The sequence below is a fragment of the Macrotis lagotis genome, chromosome X (genome assembly GCF_037893015.1).
Source record: "Macrotis lagotis isolate mMagLag1 chromosome X, bilby.v1.9.chrom.fasta, whole genome shotgun sequence".
In the NCBI taxonomy this organism is placed as follows: Eukaryota; Metazoa; Chordata; class Mammalia; order Peramelemorphia; family Peramelidae; genus Macrotis; species Macrotis lagotis.
In genome coordinates, this window is record NC_133666.1 from 242,998,835 (window position 1) to 243,023,986 (window position 25,152).

The 25,152-nt window shown below is 35.9% G+C and overlaps 1 protein-coding gene across 8 annotated transcripts in view; it reads left to right on the forward strand.

Annotated features, from left to right (window-relative positions):
• ARHGEF28 (Rho guanine nucleotide exchange factor 28) overlaps positions 1-25,152 on the forward strand; it is a 378,068-nt gene that overhangs the window by 161,798 nt on the left and 191,118 nt on the right. For all 8 annotated transcript variants that reach the window (XM_074208046.1, XM_074208045.1, XM_074208043.1 and 5 more), the window contains 2 exons: positions 1,214-1,397; positions 19,332-19,512. In XM_074208046.1, the coding sequence (XP_074064147.1) occupies positions 1,214-1,397; positions 19,332-19,512 (365 nt within the window). The remainder of the gene's footprint in view (positions 1-1,213; positions 1,398-19,331; positions 19,513-25,152) is intronic.

Below are 25,152 nucleotides of genomic sequence, written 5' to 3' on the forward strand. Positions count from 1 at the left end.
TGTCAGGAAGATCTCCAGATTCATTGTATATTCTTTTCTTTCACACACACTGTATGTTCTAACCAAATTTTTATTCTTGCTGTTCCCTCAGCTTGGTATTTACACCGACTTTCTCATCTTCCTGGGACATACTTCTTCCTCATTCCTATCTCTTAGAATGCTTATTTTCTTGTAAAACTTAGTTCATATACTATTTCTTGTATAGGTTTTTCATAATCTTGCTAGTTGTTAATGTCCTTTCCCTTCTCAAAGAAACAGCTTTAAATTGATCTAGCAACATGTTGTATTCCTGTCCTCCCCTACCCCAATCACTAAGTGTCATACCCTTAATATATACTTATTAAATGCTTGTTGGATTGGATTGCTGAGATGAATTTATGCACATATGTATATATATTATAGTATGAATGCATACATATTATTTATATATGTATAACTATAATATACATATGCATGGATACATGTGTGTACATGATTGTCCAAAGGGAGATTTGATTATTAGAATATATAATTATATTCAGAGAAAATACTAAGGAAATAATTTTTATTCTTATAGTTAGAGTACCAAAGTTGGGCTAAGAAAGCATACTGGATAGTGAGCAAGTCTTATGAAGAACTAGGTTCTAGTCATACTTCTGACATATACTGTTTCTGTGACCATGGGCAAGCCCCTTAATCTCTCAATGCTCCAGATGACTCTTTAAAATTAGAATTTGTAGGGAAGGTGTCAACCTGTATTAGCAGAGGGAGAAAACTTGTCTGAGAGTTTTCTAAGCCAATATAGTCACAGATCTAGCCCTTATTCCTATCTCTAAGAGTTGATGGAGCATAGGAAACTGTCTATCTCTCTCCAATAAAGTAATTTTGTGCATCTAGGACATTTATGGATTGACTTCCCAAGTCCAAAAGAAATTAAAAACATAATTGGTGCTGAAGAGATACTCTTACTTGCTGTCATGAACCTCTTCATTTAACCCCTAATCTTTTACTGGGATAATGCTAAAAAAAAGGAGTGCAAAAAAGTCTCCCTTTAATGCACACTAAATAAATAAGATTCTGACATGAGACCTTGAATCACTTATTAAAAGGTGAGGGGAAAATGCATTTTCTTATACCTTTTCAAAGGTACCCAATCATATAACTGACCAATGTATAAGAGAATATAGTTCACTAAGATAATCAATATCTTATTTTTCTTTTTTCTTTTTTTTAGTGACTGCACAACAGGAATCTCTTCTTCACATCGCGATGAGATGGGGCTTGGTTAAGTTTTCACAGTTCCTCTTATGTCTCCCGGGGGGAAGACAAGCCCTTGCTTTGACTAATGAAGAGGGAGCTATGCCATTAGACTTGGCTTTGAAGTTTGGGCACTCCAGACTGGTAGAAGTCATCAACAAGTGAGTGTCTGCTTGATATGATGCCTTCTCTGTCAATATTAATTAATTTTGGTACTTGATAAGTGAAGTTCTTTTAATAGAAGCATATTTTGATATTATCATTGGTTTGACTGTCAGAGGTAACCAAAGAGCCAAAACAAAGGTTTAATCAGTGTGATTGGGATAGCAACCAAAGGTGCTGTTTGATGAGAAACATTTTTTTTTGGTTGTGCTTTTTTTGCCCTCACTTTTGTATTTACTACTTCTTGGTGATTTCATTAATTGGTAGTATAGAGGAGCAGGAGAAATTATTGAGTCCTTGTTGCAAGTAATATTTTGTGATGGAGACCACTGTGGTACAAGATTGGAAGAGAGGAGAGCAGGGCAGAGGAAGGACAAAGAGGAAGGTAGGGGGAAAATACCTTCTCAGTGTGGCAGTGGTGGAAAAAACTCTTTTCTTTCTTAATTACCTGTGATATGATTTCCATCCTTTCTAACCCACTATAATAATTCACAAAACCTTTCTTTGATTGTCAAAACATTATTTTCTTCTAATTCTCTTTTTCTGGGGGATTCTCTCTTCTGATTCCTCCCCTGCTCTTTAACTGTGAAGACTTTGGTCTTCCACTATTTTTCCAGATGATACTTTCTTTAGAGACATTCACTCCCTTATCTATTTTGTTTTTTGCAAGAAAATTGGGCTTAAGTGACTTGCCCAGTGTCATACAGCCAGTTTAATGTCAAGAATATGAGGTTGAATTTGAACTCAGGTCCTCCTGACTATAGAGCCAGTGCTCTATTCACTAGCTGCCTCCACTCCCTCATGTCATACAAAAATTAGTTATGCATATATGATTACTGGTTTTACATCCTAGTCTTGCCCTTTCAATTTCTCTCAAATTCTTAATAGGTTAACTCTAGTTGCAAATCACAGTGATAGGAAATTTCAAAAAGCATCCAAACATCAATTTCCAGTTTTTTCATTCCCTCCTCAGCTCCAAATTATATACTCTCTCCTTTCAGGACAAAATTCAAGTCCCTTTCCTGATTTCCCATCTGCTATTACCTTTCTTCTAAGCTACTTTGCATTTAACTACTTTATATTTATTTTCTTCAGATTTATGCACTATATATCACTTGCTGTCTTCTCTATTTTGGGTATGGCTTGTTTCATTGATTATATTTGGATTCCTGTGACTAGCACAGGTTATTGGATAAATACTTATCAATTGATTATTTGAATAGTGTCTTTGTCTTTCTGGTTCCCAGGAATTCAGAACATGAAATCATTTTGAATTCATCTCACCTTCACCCCCTAGAGTCTATTATTGAACCACATGAATTTTCTCTCTTGTGTCCATTGAATCTGTCTCTTCCTCTTACCTCATTGACCATTATAATCTGTATCTACCCACTTGAGTCCTTGATTCTAATTTCTTTTTGGTATTATTTTATCTTACATATAGTTGCTAGAATTGTTTTTCATTATATTACCCTCCTGGTCAAAATCCTACAATACCTTCTTTTATTTATCAAACTAAGTTCAAATTTTTCATCTTAGCTTTCAGTGCAGTTCACTATTTTTTCATCCATACATTGAAGTGATCATGAAGTTTCTTCCTTCTGGCCTAGTGGTCTGTGGTATGCTTCCACTAGAACATCTCTTCTGCTTTCCTTTCATTAATTCTAGTCCAGATATTCTCAACTATGCCTTTTCCCCTAATTGGTTCATGGATTTTGAAACAGGATATTATTTGTATGGTTTTTAAAATCCAATATACTCCTTTTAAATATACTTTATTTACATATTTAAATATTAATATTAAATATCTAAATATATTTTTCATGGCCATATTATAGTTATGTGTCACCCCCCATCATTCTCAGTGATACCCATAGAATTAGGCTTACTACATTGCATTTTGTTTATTACTCATATTCTATACATTTGTAAATGGACACTAGAGAAAAGAAATAATGTTAATATCTTATTTCCTATAAATTGTTTCTTCTGATTTTGCATGCTGTTCTTTTCAACAGAAATGTGCAATCCCTACTTTTTACTCATCAAGTTTGTCATCTTCTATCTAAAAACTATAATCATTAAGGATATTTTTTCTTAATCTCATTTGTTTCAGATCAAAATTCAGTTCTGTATCGCTACTCAATGCTTTTTATATTCAGTATTCAATCATTTACACTTATTGAAAATACCTACTATGAAATATATAGGAAGAAAATAAGCAAGCATATATTAAGTGCCAACTATATCCAGTCATGGTGTTAAATACTTTACAATTATTTATTAACTCATTTTATCCTCACAGTAACCCTGGGAAGTGTTATTACTGTCATTTTCCAAGAAACCGAAGCAGAGGTAAAATGACTAGCCCAGGACCATATAGTGTCTGAGATCATATAAGAACTTGGATCTTTCTGATATCAGACCCAGCAATGCTGCCTCCTGACCTAGTAACTGTGGGATTACCATTCTAGGCAATAGGTGTATGACAAAAGACATTCAAAATTAAAATTTTTCCATTGGGAATTTATTAATCTAATTTGGAAGACATAATGTGCTTGAGAAATAACTGGATTGTTTTCAAGACAGACTAAAGTTGTACTAATTTTTTAAAATGAGGAAAATTATAGAGACCTCTGAACTTGATACTATTTCTTTTGAAAAATTCAAAAATGGACTATTTGTATAGTTCTTGGTTCCATTCTTTGTTGTTTGACATAAGTGGGTAGAAAGAAAGAGAGAAAGGAACATAAAAATTCTGTTCCCCATACCCCACCAAGGGAGAGCCAGGGGAGGTATAGGGAAGGAGAGAAAGAAGCAAAGCAATGAAGAAAAGCTCAGAGGGTACTTAAGGAATGACTTTCATTCATTTGTAAGCAAGGGAATGAGTTTAAAACTTTTTCCAAGGAAGATCGAGAACACTGTTTCACTGTTTCTGTGGGCAATAAATAGATGGTTTGTGAGCTCTTAGAAGTATGGTTATCCACAGAAGTTAGTACAAGTTTGCCAAGAACAATTCATACCCAATTAACCTCATTTCATTTTTTGAAAACAGTGGACATATATGCCTGGACCCCAGCAAGGCATTTGCAATGTTTTTCATGCCCTTCTTTTAGATAAAACAGAGAATTGTGAGCTGAGAAGGCTACATAAGTTGTTCAGCTTATTTTTTGTGGGACAATAGGAATTGATTGATATATGAAATGTACCTGAACATGATCAATTCTTATTTCTTCATATATGAAAGTCTTTTCTTGTGCTATCCAAAATATTATCCAGAACTCCATGCATTAATTTTTTAAAAAATCATTGAAATTATTTTCTTAAGGCATAGGTCTGATATTGTCACCCCTCCCCATTTAATAAACTATAATATCTCCCTGTCTTCTCCAGGATCAAATGTAAAATTCTGTGTTTGGCATTCAAAGTCCTTTATAACCTTCCCCTACCTTTGAAGACCTTCCAGTATTCTTTCTTTCTTTCTGCGAGACAATAGGGTTAAGTGACCTGCCCAAGGTCACACATCTAAGCAATTATGAAGTGTCTGAGGCTGTATTTAAACTCATATCCCTCTGATTACAGGGCTGGTTCTCTATCACTGCACCACCTAGCTACTCCTCCCCATCCATCCAGTGATAATAGTCTCCTTGCTGTTCCTCAAATGAGACAGTGCCATACCTAACTGTAGGCATTTTCATCAGTAGTTTCTCATCCCTGGAATGCACTCCCTCCTTACCTCTGCCTCTGATCTTTCCTGGTTTCCTTCAAGTCCCAGCTAAACTTTCAGCTTCCACGGGAGGCCTTTCCTAATCTCTCTTACTTCTAATGCCTTACCTTCGTTAAACTTTGTTTTCTCAGAAGTCTTTGGATTCCGGGGAGTGTGGTTGCAAAATTGAGCTGCCTGGATACCCCAGCTAAGAATAATGGAATAGATCCGGGTTCTATTTTGTTGGTTTTCTGAATTGGTTTTTGGCATTGACTAAAAGAAATGGCCAGGGGTATTCCGCTAGAGGTGAAAGGGATGCCTTCCAGGGGTGCCAATAGAGGTGCACCTGGGCAAGATGGACCAGAGTGAAAACATTTGCTAAGAATGTTTTCCTTAATCAAGAATGACTGAAGATGATCAGATACCTTAGTAATTCTGAGCATAATTGATGCCAAATAGTAATAAGGTGGTGTTATTTCCATGACCACCTACCAGGCAGCATTTTTGGGTTCTGGGAAGTATGGTGTATACTGACAGTATACTGACAATTAGTAAATCGAGAGGCAGGTTTGGATGTGCTTTTTGTTGTGGCTAATTTCTTGCCAGAAACTCATATATCAGTGCTTGTCCAGTTCCTGGATTCTGTGGTTCCTTGCTGATATGGGAGGGATATCATATTCATAAGGTTAAGGACTTCCACAGCATCCAGACCTTCCCCAGAAGTCCTGTTTTCTATAAAATCAGGCCATGGGATGAAAGGTTCTGGAAAGGCAAGTGAGAAGTATGTCTTTGCACAGCACTTCCCTCTCAATAATAAACATAAAGTGCATGTCATATAAACATGTATGTGAAGATGTGGTTCTTTTTCTATTACAAAGAATGAACATCATCATTTCTCCCTTAATTATGTCTAATTTATGCTGTACGTAGCTTATTTGAACATGATTGTTTGCATCTTGTCTCCCCCATTAAACTGTTGTTATTGTTCATCCTTGGTTCTTGAAGGGCTCAGTGACATCATAAGGGTGAAGTCTTGACTTGTGAGTATATTAAATGTGTGTGGGGGGGTCAGAGCTAAACAAGGCTATCAGCTTCACTCTCTCCTCCAGAGTCATCAAAGTCCAGGGGCAAGATAAAGATCAAGATAACTGGTGATAGCCCAGGATGAGCATCTTGAGAGCAGGAGCTGCTGTTTTTTTTTTCTCTAATCACTAACACAGGGTTGGGCACATTGTAGATACATAATAAATCCCTATCAACTGACTATTGACTGAGGAAGGGTTCTAATCTCAAATCAAATCCAGTGGATTTAGAGTGAGTTTTGAAATAGGCCTGGTACTTTCTGGCTCATGGTGAGTTAACTGAGATAGACATTTCTAGGTAAATACATAGACATGGTTTTTATGGTTATCAAAGATCACATTCCAAAGCCTTTTAAGCTTTAGGACAAAAAAAAAATCACATTAGGGAGAATGTAGTCAGATATAACAGAAATGAATAACAACACCAGTCATGCAGGTAGTTTCTCCTAATGGCAGAGTACAGCCTGGAGATGAATGAAGTTTGTAATGACAACCTCCAGAACACTCAGGCCTGGCAGATTTTTCTGAGTCAGGAAAGTGTTATTAAATGAAAATGACAGGCTTGATTACAGGTTAAAAATTCACATTAGTTTGAAGCAACAATACATTTTATCTCTTGGACAGTTTGCCAAATCTCTGCTCCATCATCTTGTTTTCTCTCTCTCTCTCTCTCTCTCTCTCTCTCTCTCTCTCTCTCTCTCTCTCTCTCTCTTTCATTTTGTTTGTTTTTTGTTTTATATTTAAATTTCTGGTCTTAATGATTTTGTTTTGTCCCTTCAGTCTCCCCTTCATTATTTCCTTTCTTGACTATCTGGATCATTTGGTTTGTCCCTTCATTCTCCCTGTTATTTTATTTTTGGATTGTTTGGATTATTCTGGATTTTTGCAAATTTGGACTATTTTCTACTTTAATCTTCTGGGTATAGCTTATTTGTTCTCCCTTCTCCTCACTTTCTCCAATGTTTTAAAGAAAATTGCTCCCTGATATTCCTTATTTCATTTAAGTGAGCAAGGCAGAAGACAAAGCAGGACCAGGATTTCTCCAGGAACATCCTTTCATCTGGCTAAGAAAGTGGCCCCCATCTTAATTGTATTCCCTTTTCAATAATTAGAAAACAAGTTCTTATTCAGACTTTGGCTTTGCATTTCCATGGGATGGCTAGGCTAAAGGTACTTTGTAGAGGTAGAACTGAACTTCAAGTGACTCTGCAGTCTTCAGTTAGCCTTTGAGCTGACACTGCATTTCAAAACTTGCATTCTTTGCCTATTTATTTTTTTGCATGAAATTCAAGGTATTTTGACATTTTCTCATTTCGTATTCTCCATGAAGTGTGAAGTTTTTCATTCCCATATTTAGTGTCTATACCATATTGTGACCACTTCTTCCCTGTCTCATTTTCCAGCTCCTCTTTTTATTCTTGCCCCCTAAATGTCTAATCTTTGTCTAGTTTAGTCTCCATATTCTGTTGATAAGCACAGAGTTGAAGTTATTTGTGCAAAATCATAATCAGGCAATCAACAAACATTTAATTAAGTATCTACTCTATGCAATATTAAGCATTGATTAAGCATTTAGGGACTAGCATCCCAGGTCTTGTGACTCTTAGTTTAGAATTATTTCCTTACTCTTCCTCACCTCATTTGTAAAGGACAATGAAGGGGTTTTTCATTTCCTTCTCCACATTATTTTCAAATGATGTTTGTCCTTCATTCTTGAAAACTCAATATCAGGGAGGTGATGCCATGACAAGTGTATGAATTGAATTTGAGAGAGGGGGATGCTGTGCTGAGTCACCAGCCCCACTTTCTCCTCCACAGTCATCTGGGTCCAGTCGCCAGATATGAATCAGGACAACTGGAGATGGCCCTGGATGTAAGAAAATCAGGGTTAAGTGATTTGCCTAAGGTCACCCAGCTAGTAAGTATCTAAGACTGAATTTGAACTCTGGTCTTCCTGACTCCCTGACTGGCACTCTATCCATGTGCCAACTAGAGGCAAACAGGATTAAGTGACTTACACAGTGTCACACTGCTTGGTAAGAGTTTGAAGTCTGATTATAACTTGTGAAGCTTATTCTTTCTGACTCTAGGTCAGTGCTCTATCCACTGTACCACCCTTGTTGCTCACTTCTTGTTTAAAGTTAGCAGATTCTAAGACTTCTCTCTTCATAGTGTTTCAAACAGCTTCCATTCCCTATGCAGTCTTCCTTCACTTGTAACTCAGACCTCTTTATTTTCTCAGTTTGGGATTCCTTAAAGCTTCTTTTTTTTCCCCCTAGATTTTTGCAAGGCAATGGGGTTAAGTGGCTTGCCCAAGGCCACACAGCTAAGTAATTATTAAGTGTCTGAGGCCGAATTTGAACTCAGGTACTCCTGACTCCAGAGCCAGTGCTCTATCTACTGTGCCACCTAGCCACCCCTACTTAAAGCTTCTTAACTGGTCTCCCTGCTTCTTGCTTTTCCTTTAGTAGTATTCCATCGTGCTAAATGCCTCTAGATTAATTTCCTCTAGTACCACTTGGATAACATCATTCTCTATTCAAAACCTTTCCAAGATTTCCCTTTATTGGATAAAGTCTAAATTCATTTATGAGTTCTGACTCCTATGATTCTGTATGATACATGATTTTAATAATGTATGATATATATTTTAATAACATTTAACTATGATGTCCTAAATCTTATGGGTTCTCAGTAAATGCTCTAATGGGTCTGTGATCTCAGAGATGTTGAATCTCCCTCCAATGATACAGATTGAAACATGTCCATATATTTTTATGCAATGTAACACTTGTTTATACTCTGCCATCATTTCTCAGGAGGGGTTTTATCCAGTAATGTGCTGCATCTTTCTCCTAAGATTTTTATTTTTAATATTATTTCAGTATTACCTTTAGTACTCAGACTATTCCCTATTATCCCTAACTTAGTAGGACCAATCTACCTACTTTTCAGATCATTTATCTTGTAAATTATACATTTAATTATATTCTTACATGCAAATTGTTTGATAATGTTTAGCAACTTATTTTACCACCTCCTTCTGCTCCTACCCATTAAATCTTCCACCTCTCTCTATTTATCTTTCACTTAAAATTTGGATGTTGATTCTTTGGGCTACAGTGTTCAATGATCTATATCTATATTTATGTATAGCATATATACATATATTCATATATATATAAATAATATGGCATCACCTCAAAATTATTGAAGTTAAAAAGTTCTGTTTCAGTGAGTCATTTGTGATTACTAAAAGTACCATATAATTTTCCCAGCTCTATCCTCATCAACTTTCTTCTCCTTTTTTAATTGTGGGTTGTTACCCATCTGTAGTGGCCATCCAAGAAATATGGATTGATAGATTAGCTCAAGTCTATGTAGATAACTTCTATATCCTTCCTTCCTTTTTTTCCTTTATTTTTAATTTTTTTAGGTTTTTGCAAGACATTAGGGTTAAGCAGCTTGCCCAAGGCCACACAGCTAGGTAATTATTAAGTGTCTGAGGCTGGATCGAACTCAGGTACTCCTGACTCCAGGGCCAGTGCTCTATGCACTGAGCTACCTAGTCACCCCTTTCCTTTATTTTTTGTGTAAATAGTATTTTATTTTTTCCAATTACATGAAAAGATAGATTTCAATATTCATTTTTTATTTTTTTTAAATTTTTAAAAATCAACATTCATTTAAATTCTTTTATTATATTTATTTTTATTTTTATACAAATGATGTTTTTTATACATTACTAAAATATTCTTGTTTAAGAGTAAACATAATACCCCCTCCCCCCAAAAATGTAGATCCTCATGTGCAATAAAGAGAAATAAATTAAAATTAAAATTAAAAAATGATAATAATAATAATAGGGGCAGCTAGGTGGCGCAATGGACAGAGTACTGGCCCTAGAGCCAGGAGCACCCGAGCCCAAATCTGGCCCCAGATACCCAACAATCACTCAGTTGTGTGACCCTGCACAAGCCACCCCATCCCCACCCTGCAAAAACCAAAAATAAAATAAAATGAAGTAATAACAACAACAACAACAACAATAATAATAGGAGTGGCTAGGTGGCACAGTGGACAGAGCACTGGCCCTGGAGCTGGGAGCACCCGGGCCCAAATCTGACCTCAGACACCCAACAATCACCCAACTGTGCTGCTCTGGGCAAGCCATCCAACCCCATTTGCCCTGCAACCCCCCCCAAATAATAATAATAATAATAATAATAATAATAATAAAATAATAATAATAATTGTGCTTAAGTCTGTGTTCCAACACCACCAGCTCTGTTGTGGGTGGATCACATTCTTTATGATAAGTCCATTACAAAAACTACTTCCATATTTTTCCACTGTTGCCATTGCTGATCGCAACTCCTTCTATTCATACTTCCTCACTACCATATACTATATTTTCTCTCTCCTTTCACTCTGTCACTCTTCTTAAATGTGCTATAGGGTAGCTGAGTGGTGCAGCAGACTGATCACCCGCCCTGGGGCCAAGAGGCCCTGAGCATACATAGTACCCCTGAGACCCAGCAAACACCAGGCCCTGTGGTCCTGCACAGGCCACCCAATCCCAGACCCTTGCAAGAAGTATAAAAGAAAATGTGTTTTATCTGACCACTCTCCACGGTCACATTCCCCTCTTTCCCTATCCCCCTTCTTTCCTTCTTACTCTAGATGTCTATACCCTATTGAGTATATATGCTGTTTCTTCTCTGAGCTACCTCTGATGAGAGTGAAGTTTCCCTCATTCCCACCTCTCCTTCTCCCCTTCCATATCATTGCAATAACTCATTGTAATAAAAAAATCTTATTATATGAAATATCTTAGCCTATTCCACCTCTTCTTTCTCTTACTCCCATTACATTTCCCTTTTAGCCATTGATTCCATTTTTACAATATATTATATCTTCAATTCAGCTCTCTCCTGTGCTTCATCTATAAAAGCTCCTTTTACCTGCTCTATTAAATGAGAAGTTTCTCATGAGTATTATCAGCATTATTTTTCTATGCAGGAATACATGCAGTTCATCATCATTAAGTCCCTCATATTTTACCCTTCTCCTCCACTCTCTATGCTTCACTTGAGTCCTGTATTTCAAGATCAAACTTTCTGTTCATCTCTGGTTATTTTAACAGGAACATTTGAAATTCCCCTGGTTCTTTGAAAGTTCATTTTTTCCCTGGAAGAGAACATTCAGCCTTGCTGGGTAGTTCATTCTTGGTTGCATTCTAAGCTCTTTTGCCTTCTGGAACATTATATTCCAAGTCCTATGAGCCCTTAATGTAGTTGCTGCTAAGTCCTGTGTGATCCTGACTGTAGCTCCAAGGTATTTGAATTGTGTCCTGGCTGCTTGTAACATTTTCCCTTTGACTTGGGAGTTCTGGAACTTGGCTATAATATTCCTAGGGGTTGTTTTTTTTTTATCTCTTTCCAGGGGAGATTGGTGGATTCTCTCAATTTCTATTTTGCCCTCTGCTTCCAGGATATCTGGGCAATTTTCCTGTAGGAATTCTTTTTTTTTTGAGGTGTTTTTTTTTTTGCAAGGCAAATGGGGTTAAGTGGCTTTCCCAAGGCCACACAGCTAGGTAATTATTAAGTGTCTGAGACTGGATTTGAACCCAGGTACTCCTGACTCCAGGGCTGGTGCTTTATCCACTACGCCACCTAGCTGTCCCCCCCCCCCCCACTAAGCCCCAGGAATTCTTTAAAAATGATGTCATGGCTCTTTTCCTGATCATGACTTTCAGGTATCCCAATAATTTTTAAATCACCTTTCCTGAATCTGTTTTCCAGATCAGTTGTTTTTTCAATGAGCTGTTTCACATTTTCTTCTAATTTTTCATTCTTTTGGTTTTGAAGTATTGTGTCTTGACTTTTCATAAAGTCAGCTACTTCCTTTAGTTCCATTCTACTTCTGAAGGATTTGTTTTCCTCAGAAAGCTTTCTTATCTCTTTTTCCATCTGGCCAATTCTGCTTTTTTAAAAGCATTCTTCTCCTCAAGAACTTTTTGAATTGTTTTATCCATTTGACCTATACTTGTTTTTAACATGTTATTTTCTTCAGCATTTTTTTGGATCTTCTTGACTAAGCTGCTGACTTATTTTTCATGTTTTTCCTGCATCTCTCTCATTTCTTTTCCTAATTTTTCTTCTATCTCCCTCAATTTTCAAAATCTTTTTTGAGCTCTGTCATAGCCTGAGCCCAATTTCCATTTTCCTTGCTGTCTTTAGACGAAGGAGCTTGTACTTCCTCATCTTCAGACTGAGTATTTTGATCCTTCTAGAGATCATAGACAATATATTTCTCAGTGGTGTTCCTCTTTTTTCTCTGTTTACTGATTTCCCCAGCCTGTGCCTGGTCTTGGAGTGCTTCCTGAGCTTTTGAATATTATTGGGACACCCCCTCCCCCCCACAAGAATCTCAGTGTGTGAAGCTCTGTCTTCCCTCCTGTTTTGTGAATGACCACAAGTGCACCCCCCTGCCACGGGGCTGAGGTGGGGGGACCCTGTTGTTCTAGGGGGGCCTAGACTGTGATCAGCATCTGAATGTGGTCAGAGCCCCAGCGTCCTGTTCCAGGAACAGAGGACAAATCTCAGAAGTCTCTCTCCACTCCCCTACCTTTGGTAGGCTAAGCACTCAAGGCTCGGTTGCCTGGGGACTCCTGTTTACTGGCTCTGCCAGCTTCCTTTTTCTGGATCTGGGCTGCTGTGGCCACTGCTGCTCACTGAGTGCCTTGAGGGCTGGGCTTCACACACTTGCTCTGGCAGAGGTCCCCCTGCTGATCTTCCAAGTTGTGCCCAGTGCTCCCCCGGGTATAGATCAGGAAACTGCCCCTGCTGCTGTGAGCCACAGCTACAAGGCACCCTGGGGCTTCCTCCGGAAGGCTAAAGTTCCTTCATTCTGGCGGCGGCCCCTCTAACCCCGTGGAGCGGAGCCTTCCTTCTATTTTTCAGGTTACCTTGGGCTGGAGAACTGCCTCACTGGATCCCTCTGTGGGTTCTCTCTCTCAAAAATTTAGTTAGAGTCCTTATTTTATGTGTTTTGAAATATTATAGAGAGAGAGAGAGAGAGAGAGCACTTAAGAGAGGCTCTTCTCCTGTTGCCATCTTGGCTCTACCCCCCTCCCCCCCAACATTCATTTTTATAAGATTTTGAGTTCTGATTTTTTTCTCATTCTTCTCTCCCCTCCCCTTTCAGCAAGCAATCTAATATAGGTTATACATATGCAATCATGTAAACATATTTCAACATTAGTTATGCTATAAAAGAAGAATCAGAATAAAAAGAAAAAACAAAGAAAGTGAAAATAGTATGCTTCTCTCTGTATTCATACTCGATCAGTTCTTCCATCAAGAGTCTTTTGGAATTATCTAAGAAAAGTTAAGGCTTTCATAATGTTAACTGTTGCTGTGTATGATGTTCTCCTGGTTCTGCTCAATTTAGTATCAGTTCATTGTAAGTCTTTCCAGGTTTTTCTGAAATCTACCTACTCATGGTAGGTGTTTAAAAATACATATTGAACTGAGTTTATTTATCATCAAGAAATGGTGTTTGACCTTACCATATGCAAGGGATAGAACTTTTTTTGGAGGAGAACCTTTAGGGTTATATCTTGTCTTATCAAGTTAAGTGCTTTTTAAACTAGAGCAAAAAGTAAAACTAGAGTCTTGTATTCTGTGCATCTTTTATTCAATTGTATGACCATGAAGATGTGGTTTACTGTAAAGGAGGATGAGCAATGTTTTAAGTGATGGCAGTATTGCAGGTCACTGATTATCAGCTCTACTCTATCCCTTTAGTTTTGCTAGTTTGCTTGAACCTAGTATTCACAACTATGGGCATGGTGAAAGTTAAAAGTAATTTTTCCCACCTAATTGTAGGAAGCCGATAGATCTGAAGGAGTGGCAGCTGGGAGAAAATAAAGGAGTTCTAAAATCAAAGTTGACTGAAGGTTTTCGCTACTTAGTTGTGAGTCTGAATCACAGTAGAGCTAGGATTGCACTCAGGTGACGGGTTAGTGATAGAAAAGGAGTTTGTGGGGAAAAGACTTGATAGTAGCTATAGTCCAAAGAAGTAGCAGGCAGCCCAGCAAAAAGTCCAGCAGATTACAACAGCACTTTGTAGTTTAGTGAATAAAGTAACTAGCAGACGACATTGCCATATTGACAAAGTATGTATCATTTCTCACCTGGATGCTTTCCTGGACTTTATCATGTCCAGAGACTCATCAGTCTGCGACTTTATCATGTTCAGAGACTCATCAATCTACAAAATGAAATCAACTCATTTCTTCAGATTCTTTCCCTCCCTGAACATAGGACTTCCCTTAACTACCAATGTATGGATGACTGCAATCCTCCTTCCCCTACTCCTTGCCCTCTTCTGATTCTTTTAATGTGTTACCTTCCCACATTAGACTGGGAGTTTCTTGAAGGCAGGGACTCTTTTATGCTTTTCTTTATAAATCCAATGCTTACCTCAGTTTTGTACATAATAGACAATAATAAATAATTGACTCTTGGCAATAATAAATGACATTTGTATCATTTATATATGTAATATATATGTGTAAATCTACATATGTATGTGTGTATGTATGTTTTATTTTTATCTATCTTTCTGTTTATCAATATATCCTCAAGGTATCTTTAAAAAATTGATTGTGCAACATAGGAGACACTGGCATAGGCTCGCCTGGAAGGTGTGCCTTTCTCCGAGAAGGTGCTGTATTCTATGAACAGAGCAGAACTGAAGGAGGTCAAAAGAAATGCAAGATGAACAAATTTAGAGAATTCCCCCCAACTGTTCACAGGGCCTAATTGTGCCTGACTTGTGGTGGAGCATTCCAAGCTTGTACTGGTCTGATCAGCCACAGTCGGACACACTATAACTTGACTCTAACATAGTGATGTCATTTTGGTTCTCTTCAAGAATGACGAATAACAACCAACCATGTATATAGTTATATGTATATAACTATATATCTTTATCTATATCTATATATGTATATATAGTATCACAAATATGTTTCAATATGTATATTATTTACAACAAAAAATGTCTACTGATAACCCTTGTTTTTGCAACTAGTTATTGTTTAGTTTAGTTTAGTTGTTTCAGTCACATCTGACTCTCCATGACCCTATTTGGGGTTTCCTTAGCAAAGATATTAGTGTGGTTTACTATTTTATTCTCCATCTCATTTTACATAAGAGGAAACTGAGACATACAGGGTTAAATGACTTGCCCAGAGTTATACAGCTAATGAACATCTGAGACCAGATCTGAACACAGCAAGATGAGTCTTCCTGACTCTAGACCTGTCATTTTATCCATTGCACAACTCTGAAAATTTGAATTGCCTCAGTTCTTCATGTTGATTATGGGTATTTCCTTTCTTCCAGGGGATGTGGGAAATTGTAGCAGAGTTTGGTATATGAGGAAATTTGTAGGAGATTATGCCTATATATATATATGTATATATATATGTATATATATATATGTATATATATATACATATATATATATGAATTTTCTTGTTATATACTTAGGTTATTCTATTTTAATGAAATGTCTTTTGCTTTGAATTTGTATGTGCCCTGGTTTAACCTGGTAAAAGGGAAAAATCGGTGGGAGCTAATGAACTGTGTTTTTGAGTGGGTGGTGAGCAAATTGTGATTTGAATTTAGTATAGCTTTCATAGGATCATAATTTAGAAATAGCTTCTCACTAGAAAATCAATTGTGAACATTTGCTTGTTTCTTTTTTTCATAAAGCTTGACCTTGACATAGTTGTAGATTATTCCCATGAAGATTTTTATAGAGGTTAAAAAGTTTTTAAGTCAGTAATTATTGATATTTTCTAGATTGCTTTCCTTTTTCTTTTTTCTTTTCATATCTCATTAGATCGTATCTAGTGTCTCTCCTCATAATTTGATTTGTGGTATCTTGCAAACTGAAGTTTTATAAATGGATGACAATATCATTGTTGACAATAACCCAATCTCTCTTGTGGGACTCATGAAGCAGATCCATCACTTTCCAATATCAGGATTTATAAGTCTAAGATGAGCCCTTTGCTGGACCTGTTCAGGTTTGTTGAGCTACCTTCAAAGAGCAATCTGATATAGACAAGATGAAGAGCTTTTCCTTTGCCAAACAGCTTTTCTTTTGTCTTAACACAGTCCTACTCCAGTTATTTCAAAGCTCATTTTGACAAAAAGAGTTTAAAGAGTGCTAGATCTTGAATCAGAGGACTTGGATTCAAATCCTGACTCTGATACTTCTTTAGGTCACTTGCTTAAGCTCTTTCAGTTAGAAAGAGTTAGATTAGGTGACTTTGAGGATCCTTGCCTCAGATACTTAATGGCTATGAGGTCCTGGGCATAACGTCTGTCTGCCTCAGTTTTCTCATCTGTAAAATGGGAATAACAGGACCTACCTCCTGGGATTGTTGAGAGGATCAAATCAGATAGTAATTGTAACATTCTTATCAAAATACCTATAGCATAGTAAGTGTTATATAAATGTTAGCTATTATCATTATTATTTTAAATCCCTGAACCTATTTTTCAAGTTTATTTACTCCTACTTCCCTTTGTACTCTCTTTGCTTTAGTCAAACTAGCCTTCCTATTTCTCATCTGCCTTTGCTATGTTTGACTCCTATGCTTCAAATATACTCTCTCCCAGGGATATGCTGGTAAATGTTTTAAAGTCTGCTTTTCAAGGGGGGAAAAATGTACCCCTGATGCATTTTAAATATTAATCTGCATTATCAACATTCTCTCTATCACTTTCCTAAAGTTCAGGTAATCCACAAGATAATGAATCAAATAAAGATTTGTAGCATTTGCTTATTTCCAAGGTGTAGATGCTCATACTGGAAATTTAATGATTGACTCTAGTGATCTGGTATCAGCAAACCTTTTTGTCCCCTCTTGCTTCTGGAAACAATTTGTTTCCTTCAAGATGCAGCTCACAGTCGCCTTTTCTATATTACCTCTCCATCACTGGAAGCTTGTACCTTCTGCTCAACTCCTACCAGGTTGTCCCATATTTATTTTCTCTCTACCTATGTATAAACATGTTATTTCTACTTCCTTAAGGGCAGGGATTGCCATGCTTTTGTCTTTGTCCAGGGTCTAGCAAAGTGTTGGTCACACAATAGTGATTAATAAATGTTTGTGATTGATATCATGATTTGAGGTTTTGCAGTTTTAATAGATAAATGTTCAATTTCAATTCAGCAAACATTTATTAAGTCCCTATTATTTGTAACAGAAGTATCATGATGTAATATAGAGAAGATTTACCTTGAAGACCCAGATTCAAATCTTACCTCTTATGTATTCTTTTCATTTGACCATGGCTACTTATTTATTCTCTTAGTATCTCAAGTTTCTTTTTAAGACAATGACAAATTGCTAGTCAGCATTGGTAGAATGAGTTCCTCACATCATAGTCATATATGGTCTTATGAATCTCTGAAGTTGTAGGTCTCTAACAAAACAGAAACCTTTATAATATTATCATTAAATAATTTGAAATTGGGCATAAAGATAAGTAAGATGTTTTCCCTATAGGTCAGGGTGATTGAGTTCATGGTCGGATTTTTATATTACTTTTTAAATATGGTCTAGTCTGGCTAGGCAGGTCACTGGATGGAACACTGGACTTGGAGTCAGAAAGATCTGAATTCAAATCAGACCTCAGATGTTAGCTGTGTGAACCCCCAGCAAGTCATATAACCTTTTCCTCAGTTCCTCATTTGTAAAGTGAACTGGAAAAGGAAATGGCAAACCACTTCAATATCTTTGCAGAGAAAACTCCAAAATGGGGTTACAAAGTCTGAAATGACTAAATAGCACTAGATCAATAGTCCAACTTGATACTTGACTATTGATAGATTTAGTATGGCATGGTAGAATGAGTACTGTTTAGGGTCAGAAGATCTGGCATTAAATCCAGTTTCTTATACTTGTTGCTGTGTGGCTGTGGATAAGTCATTTAATCTCACTTTCATCATCTGTCAAATGAACCAGATGAACTGGGTAAGATTTAAAGTCTCTTTCCAGCTCTAAACTGATATATTATTTCATTAGATCAATTCTTTATGTTAAAACAAACACTTATCTTACATTTATATATAATAATTCTCCAAAAATTAACTTTTTTTAAATAGACTAATACCTTTTAGTAAAATGAAGTTATGGGGGTGGGGGTAGAGAAGAAATAGTCATCTTTCTTTTCATCATTACCATCCTCCTCTTCCTTTCTCATGTAATGTCAAAGATTTGAGTGACCAACATATAGGTATGATTTCTTAAAGGTGAGACTTCTCAGGACTCAAGAAGTCACTGGTAGCTGTGGTGAGTTATTTTAGTGTATCTCAATGAACATTTATTTAATAATTTAGTGTTGTACTCATCACCTTGGTATTGTACTTTTGATCATGGAGACTATTTCACTAATAAATATATAGTTATTTGTCACCAAAATTGAACTCAATATACATAATTTGCAAGAATTCAGGCATACTTTGGTTTGGGAATGTTCTTCCTTTGTTTATGACTCTATAGAAGAATACTATTTTTGTCCACATTTATGTATAACTTTAATTTGCATTAGAAAAGTAAGTTCTAACTATGGTTCAGTGTGTTATGAATGTCTGACTTGTTTGTAACATCCAAACAGTACAAGGCTCCCTTGAGGCAGTGTCTGTTTTCCACTGTAATCCGCTTAATAAACCTGTTAGCCTCCAGCTTACTCATTCTACTATATATGGCCACGATAAAGTGAGAGGTTTCCATTTCACATTAAAAAAGGAAAATGAAGCATTGAGGCAAAGCTCTACTCTTTAAAAGCTGTTGTATTTTTAAACAAGTGGTAGATTTGTATCTAGATGTCTTCGAAATGCATTCCTTCCCTCCCCTCCCAGGAGGAAAGAGAAAGCCATCTTTATTAGCAATTATACTGGCATGATCATACTTATTGTAGATCTCTTCTAAAAGCATAATTTTGCCTTTGAATTATTTAGAAGATCTAAGGACCAATGGGAAAATAGGGCTCTTGGTGCTTGTTCTATCTCTTGTCTATAAAGCTCTCTCTGAGTCTTGATTTGTGCTGTTTCAGTTTTCAGGACAGTCATTCGACGGACTTCTCCAGAGTGCAGATCAATGAACATGCCCTCTTACAATTTGTTCATTCATCAGGAACACTGATCCTGACATTGAATCACACTGCAGAACATTTACTGGAGACCGACATTAAGCTCTTCAGGAAATACTTTGTGGATAGAGCCCTTCTACACAAGGTTAGTGCCAAATTATTCTAGTAAACAGCCTCATAGTATATAAAGAGATATGCATCAATTCTGGGTTTTTGTAAAATATAACCCCAGGGACTGTGAGTTTGTATGGTACTTTTCTTCAAGTGTACCTGGAAGGAATTATGTTAGCCCAGTAAACAAAGAATTATTATTTTAACTGTAGAAAAATAGTAGTTTACCATAATACCTTTTTTATTGTTTCCTTTACTACTTTCTGAGTCATTTCTTCTTTAAAAAATAAAAAACCTTCTATAATTATGTTATATTTTTATTTCCCATTAACTCATTGTCTATATGCTAGTTCTATTTTTTCCCAAATTTTTTTTTGTGTGTATACATTACATTTACATACATAGATACACATAGTATATGTATTTATACATATACACACACACACACAAATACAAACTATCAATTTTCTGGTGACTTAGCAGTGGACAATCAGAATTATATATATATATATTATATATATACTAATTATGATCAGTGTATATATTTATATATATATATATATGTATATATATATATATATATATATTCATCATAACATAATGTGACCTTAGGCAAATTACTTAACTTCTCTGAATTTCTTTTCATTCATCTGAAAAATAAGGTCCTTTTTTAATCACTAAATCTACAATCCTAAAACTCTGTTCAAACATAAATTGGTCATTTATACACCCAGCCCTTTTTCATAGTAGTATTTTTTTCATGATCAAATCAAATAAAAATTTTGAATTTTGTTTTACCTCAGTTGTACACCAACAATCAGCACAGTGCCTAATTCCTGGTTGGTATTTGATAAATGCCTGGTGATTTTATTATACAAAAAACTTTTTTCTTAATTTACCTTTCTCAGAGAATCTGGAAGACTACATGGTGGCAAGCATGTATGTGTGTGTTTACATACACACATATATGTATGTATATATGAATTTCCATTCATTTCTTAACTCAAAATCTGATTTTGGTAAAGGGCAAATGAAGTAATAGTGACTGCAAGGCCAAAAGATTTATTTGTAAGGATATTCCAATCAGGTCCTTCATATTTCCATTAATTTGTAGGAATCCCTCTAATGACCATAATGGGATTTACAGTTAGAAATCAGGTACAACATTGAGATTAAAGTTTACTTCCAGTTTCATCTTATTACTTGTGAATGTTAAATGAACTTAAATTTGATTAATGAAATAGCTGCTTGTTTATATAAAAGAGAAATACATTATTACCTTATTCCACACTCATTTTTTTTTATTGTTAATCGATACATACTCTTACTGAGTTTGGAATATATAAAATTAGCATATAATTTTCAAACAGTGAACCTCTTTCTATTTGACTTGTACACCTTGATTGAGAATGTTTAATATTTTAAGAGACTTTCTCCCAGAGTATCTGTGAGTGTTGTTTTGCAATGACAGGGCTGACTCACTGAGCAATGTTAATCCATTTTATCTCACTGTTGTTAGTTATTTGCAGATGCATTGAGACATAACTCAGCACCACAAGGTTCTTCAGAATAGAGGGGGAAAAAGGGAACAACATATTAAACATGAGAACATATTTAAAAACAACAACAATAATAAACTCCTTAAAAGCATTCTCAGTGGTTACTGAAAATTTACTACTCTGATGAAAAATCATGTTGTTTCATTATAAAACACTCCAATTTATCACTTACTTGTGATATCTTATACAGTGTTTATTAGAACATTGATGATTCATGTACTTGAAATTCTGTGAGAGAGCATAACAACAACAACAATTCAGCTTTGAATAACCCTTTAAGGTTTAGAAAAACTTTCCCAAAATGCTCCTCTGAGAGTCATGAAAGTTGAGAAACTTTCTTATGATCTCAAAGCTAGGAGGTACCTTTTATATTAGACTGCTTTGTCTGTCCTTTAAACTAGTTTTGTCCAATAATTTTTCCCAACATTGTGAATGTCATAGAGTTTACTATGACCAAAAAAAAAATAGAAATCTATTACTTTTCTAATTTCACAAAATAAGGAAACTGACTGAGATAACATATAATTATATTTATCTTATAAAGTAACCAGTTTTCAATTTTATTTTTTTTTAAATTTAAGAGAATTTGTAGAGCATATATGAGAATTGTTAGTTCTAAGCAAAAGTATTTTCTCTCCACTCTCCTACACCCTTGGAGATGTGTCCCCCCCCTTAAATTCAATTATCTAATTATCCTTTCTTTCTCTCCTTTATTAAAATCTGCTCCAATTTCTTATTTATACTAAGGTACAAGTGACTAATAACAGCTTCTGGAAGTATAAATGCTTCTTGTAGAAGTAACTTTTTTTGGATTAATTTGGAATTTTTATTTTATGTTTCTGTATTTTATTTTTTCCAACATATGTAAAGATGGTCTTAAATAATTCATTTTTGTAAGATTTTTGAGTTCCACAATTTTCTACTTCATTCCCCAAGACAAGTAATCTGATATAGGTTACACATGTACAATTATATTAAATGTATTTCCATATTAGCCATGTTGTAAAAGAAGCAGCAGAACAAAATGGAAAAAAACCATGAGAAAGAAAAAACAAAGAGCAAATTGAAAAAAGAGACAATAGTATGCTTTAGTCTACATTCAGACTCCATACTTCTTTTGATGGATGTAGATAGCATTTTCTATCACAAATCTTTTGGAATTGTCTTTGGTCGTTGTATTGTTGAAAATAACTAAGTCTATTATAGTTGATCATCATATAATGTTACTGTTGCTGTGAATAATATTGTCTTGGTTCTGCTCCTTTCACTCAGCATCAGTTCATGTAAATCCAGATTTTTTCTGAAATCTACCTGCTTGTGATTAGAAGTAACAGTATAACACAGATTAAAACCTTAAAATAAAGGGATGAGACTCAGAAGATGTAATCTGAGCCATTAGCTCAAGGAAAATATCTTTTATGACATAGGATCTTCTAGCATTCCTGAAAGTATACTGTGTCAAAACTTGCTCACTACAAGTAGCTCTAGCTATGGTAATGAAACCCCTTCTGTAGACAATATAAAGTAAAGGATAATATTGACGCTAGGAAGGACCTTGGGAATCTTTGACTTCAACCCCCTTAATTTTATAGGGGAGGAAACTGAGGCTAAATTAGGTTAATGACTTGCCCCATGTCAAATGAATGGTGAGTCCTGGATTCCTCTGACTTCATGCCAGTGCTCTTTTCATGGCTCTGTTGTGACAATGCTGAGTGCAATACAGATGTTTTCTTTAATTTATAATCTTGCCCTTTCTCTAATAAGATGGAACTAGCTTTCTCTAATAAGATGGAACTAGCAAAGAATCCTAGCACATTAAATTGAGAGCACTGGAAAAACATCACATCTGAGAGTAATCTCTGAGTCTACCCCATTTTCTTTGTTTTTTTTTTTTTTTGCAAATTATTGCTTGCTACTTGGCACTTTGTTCTGAGATTATTAAATAATTGTTTCTAGCTACAGTGGGCTCAAGAACAGAATGTATGAGGTTTAAGTGTTTTTTTCTGATAATGACATAAAATAATCCTGATGACTTTTGAATCATTTTCAGTTGGTAATTGTAGAAGAAATATGGGTGTTTTCTGTCTTGTTTTAATCTCAGTACCAACATAGCCTTCACATTGTAATCCTTTAGAATCCAACTCTTTCTATTCCTTGAATCTATTTCCATAGCAGATCCTAAAATAGCTGGATCTCTCCTTACCTTCAGTTCAGAAAACCAATTGACTCTTGCCCTTAGCAAGAGTAGGTCAGGGACCAATCATCCAGGATTTTGTAATTTTATTTCATCTATCAATCCACATATCCATCCAAAAATCTGCCCATCTATGCGAGGCAGTTGGGGTTAAGTGACTTGCCCAGGTCACACAGCTAGTAAGTGTCAAATATCTTAGGTTTGAACTCTTGTCCTCCTGACTCCAGGGTCAGTCTCTATCCACTGGGCCACCTAGCTTCCCCAGTGTTTGTAATTTCATAGAGTTTAGGGCTACATGGGAAGGATCTTAATAGAACTTATTTTAACCCCTTCATTTCATATATCAGGAAACTACTCACCTATTGTTTTTCAATCAAAACAATTAAATTACTTTTGTTTCAGCTTCATTCCAAGAAAGGGATAGTGTTTACAGAAAGCAAGGGGAGAGACAGGTAGGTGATACAGTGCATAGAGCACCTGCCCTATATTGAATTCAAATCTAGCCTCACAAACTTGCTAACTACGTGACCCTGAGCAAGTCATAACCCCAGTTGTATTCCCATCCTCATGTCCCCCCAAAAGAGAAAATAAGGGCAAGTAATATCTCAAGTAATATGCTGTGTAGAGCAGCAGTACACAGATGTTTCTCTGAGCTTATCTCCTTAAGCACCTATCATAGCCTGTTCTCCTAATATGCCTTCACTTGTCATTTTTCCTGAGGGTCTGGTTTTAGTTGTAGCTGGTTAACTTTCAAAGCTATGGTAAAGTCAAGATCATATGATAGTGTTGTCCCTCAAAAGACTTTCTTCCAACTTCTACTGTCCCTATTCTTGGAGGCTCTCTTACCTATAGAAATATATGCCTCAGGGCAGCTAGGTGGGGCAGTGGATAGAGACTGACCCTGGAGTCAGGAGTACCTGAGTTCAAATGCAATCTCAGACACTTAATAATTACCTAGCAGTGTGGCCTTGGGCAAGCTACTTAACCCCATTGCCTTGCAAAAACTAACCCCCCCCAAACAAAAAACAAAAAACAAAAAACCAGAAATATATGTGTCTCTGGGGTAAAGAATCCTTCCCACCAAAAAAAGGTTTTCTTCCTTCTCTACTTCTCTTCTGCTGCTGTTGTTAGCTTACTGTGACTTCCCAGAAAAATCTGAAAATTTTTCCTATCTGAGATAGGTGTTTTTGATCTCTGCTTCCTTCAATGTAATGGAAATAGAATTGAGTTTTTTAAATCTTTGCTGATGAATTAGGGAAGAAAGAAAAAAAGGGGCTAGAGTTCTAGAACTTGAGTTATAAAGGTATAATAGTATTCTTTAGCTAACGTCAGTTGAGTTTGCCTCTGAAGGTCTGATTCATAGGAATAAGATTTAGAACTGAAAGAATTCAGTCCTAACTCATTTCACTTTGCATCAATTCATGTAAATCTTTCCAGACTTTTCTAATCCTTCTTCTTTTTAGAGCACAATAGTATTCCATCACAAGCATGAACCACAACTTGTTCATCCATTCTTCAAATGATGGCTATCCCCTTGATTGCCAATTCTTTGCTGCCAGAAAAGAGCTGCTATAAATATTTTACACAAATATATCCCTTGTTATTTCAACAATTTCTATTGGACACTCAGCCTAGCACATTTCTTAAGAGCAGAGAAAGCTGATTTTTCCCCTTAGAAGAGATTTTGTATAGTTATTATCTCAATTTAAGCTGGGTACATAATTTTAAAGCAAACCTTTCTTATGGTTAATCACCTTACCCCACTGAAGCTACTTAGAGTTCTGAGTACCTTCTTTGATATTAAAATTGATGTCCCTCTTGAACCAATATATTTCATTGTTCAGCCAACTGAATTTGCTCAATTCCTCATGGTTTTTTTTTGCTAAAGTATTGATTTTTAAAAAAAAAATCTTAAAAATCT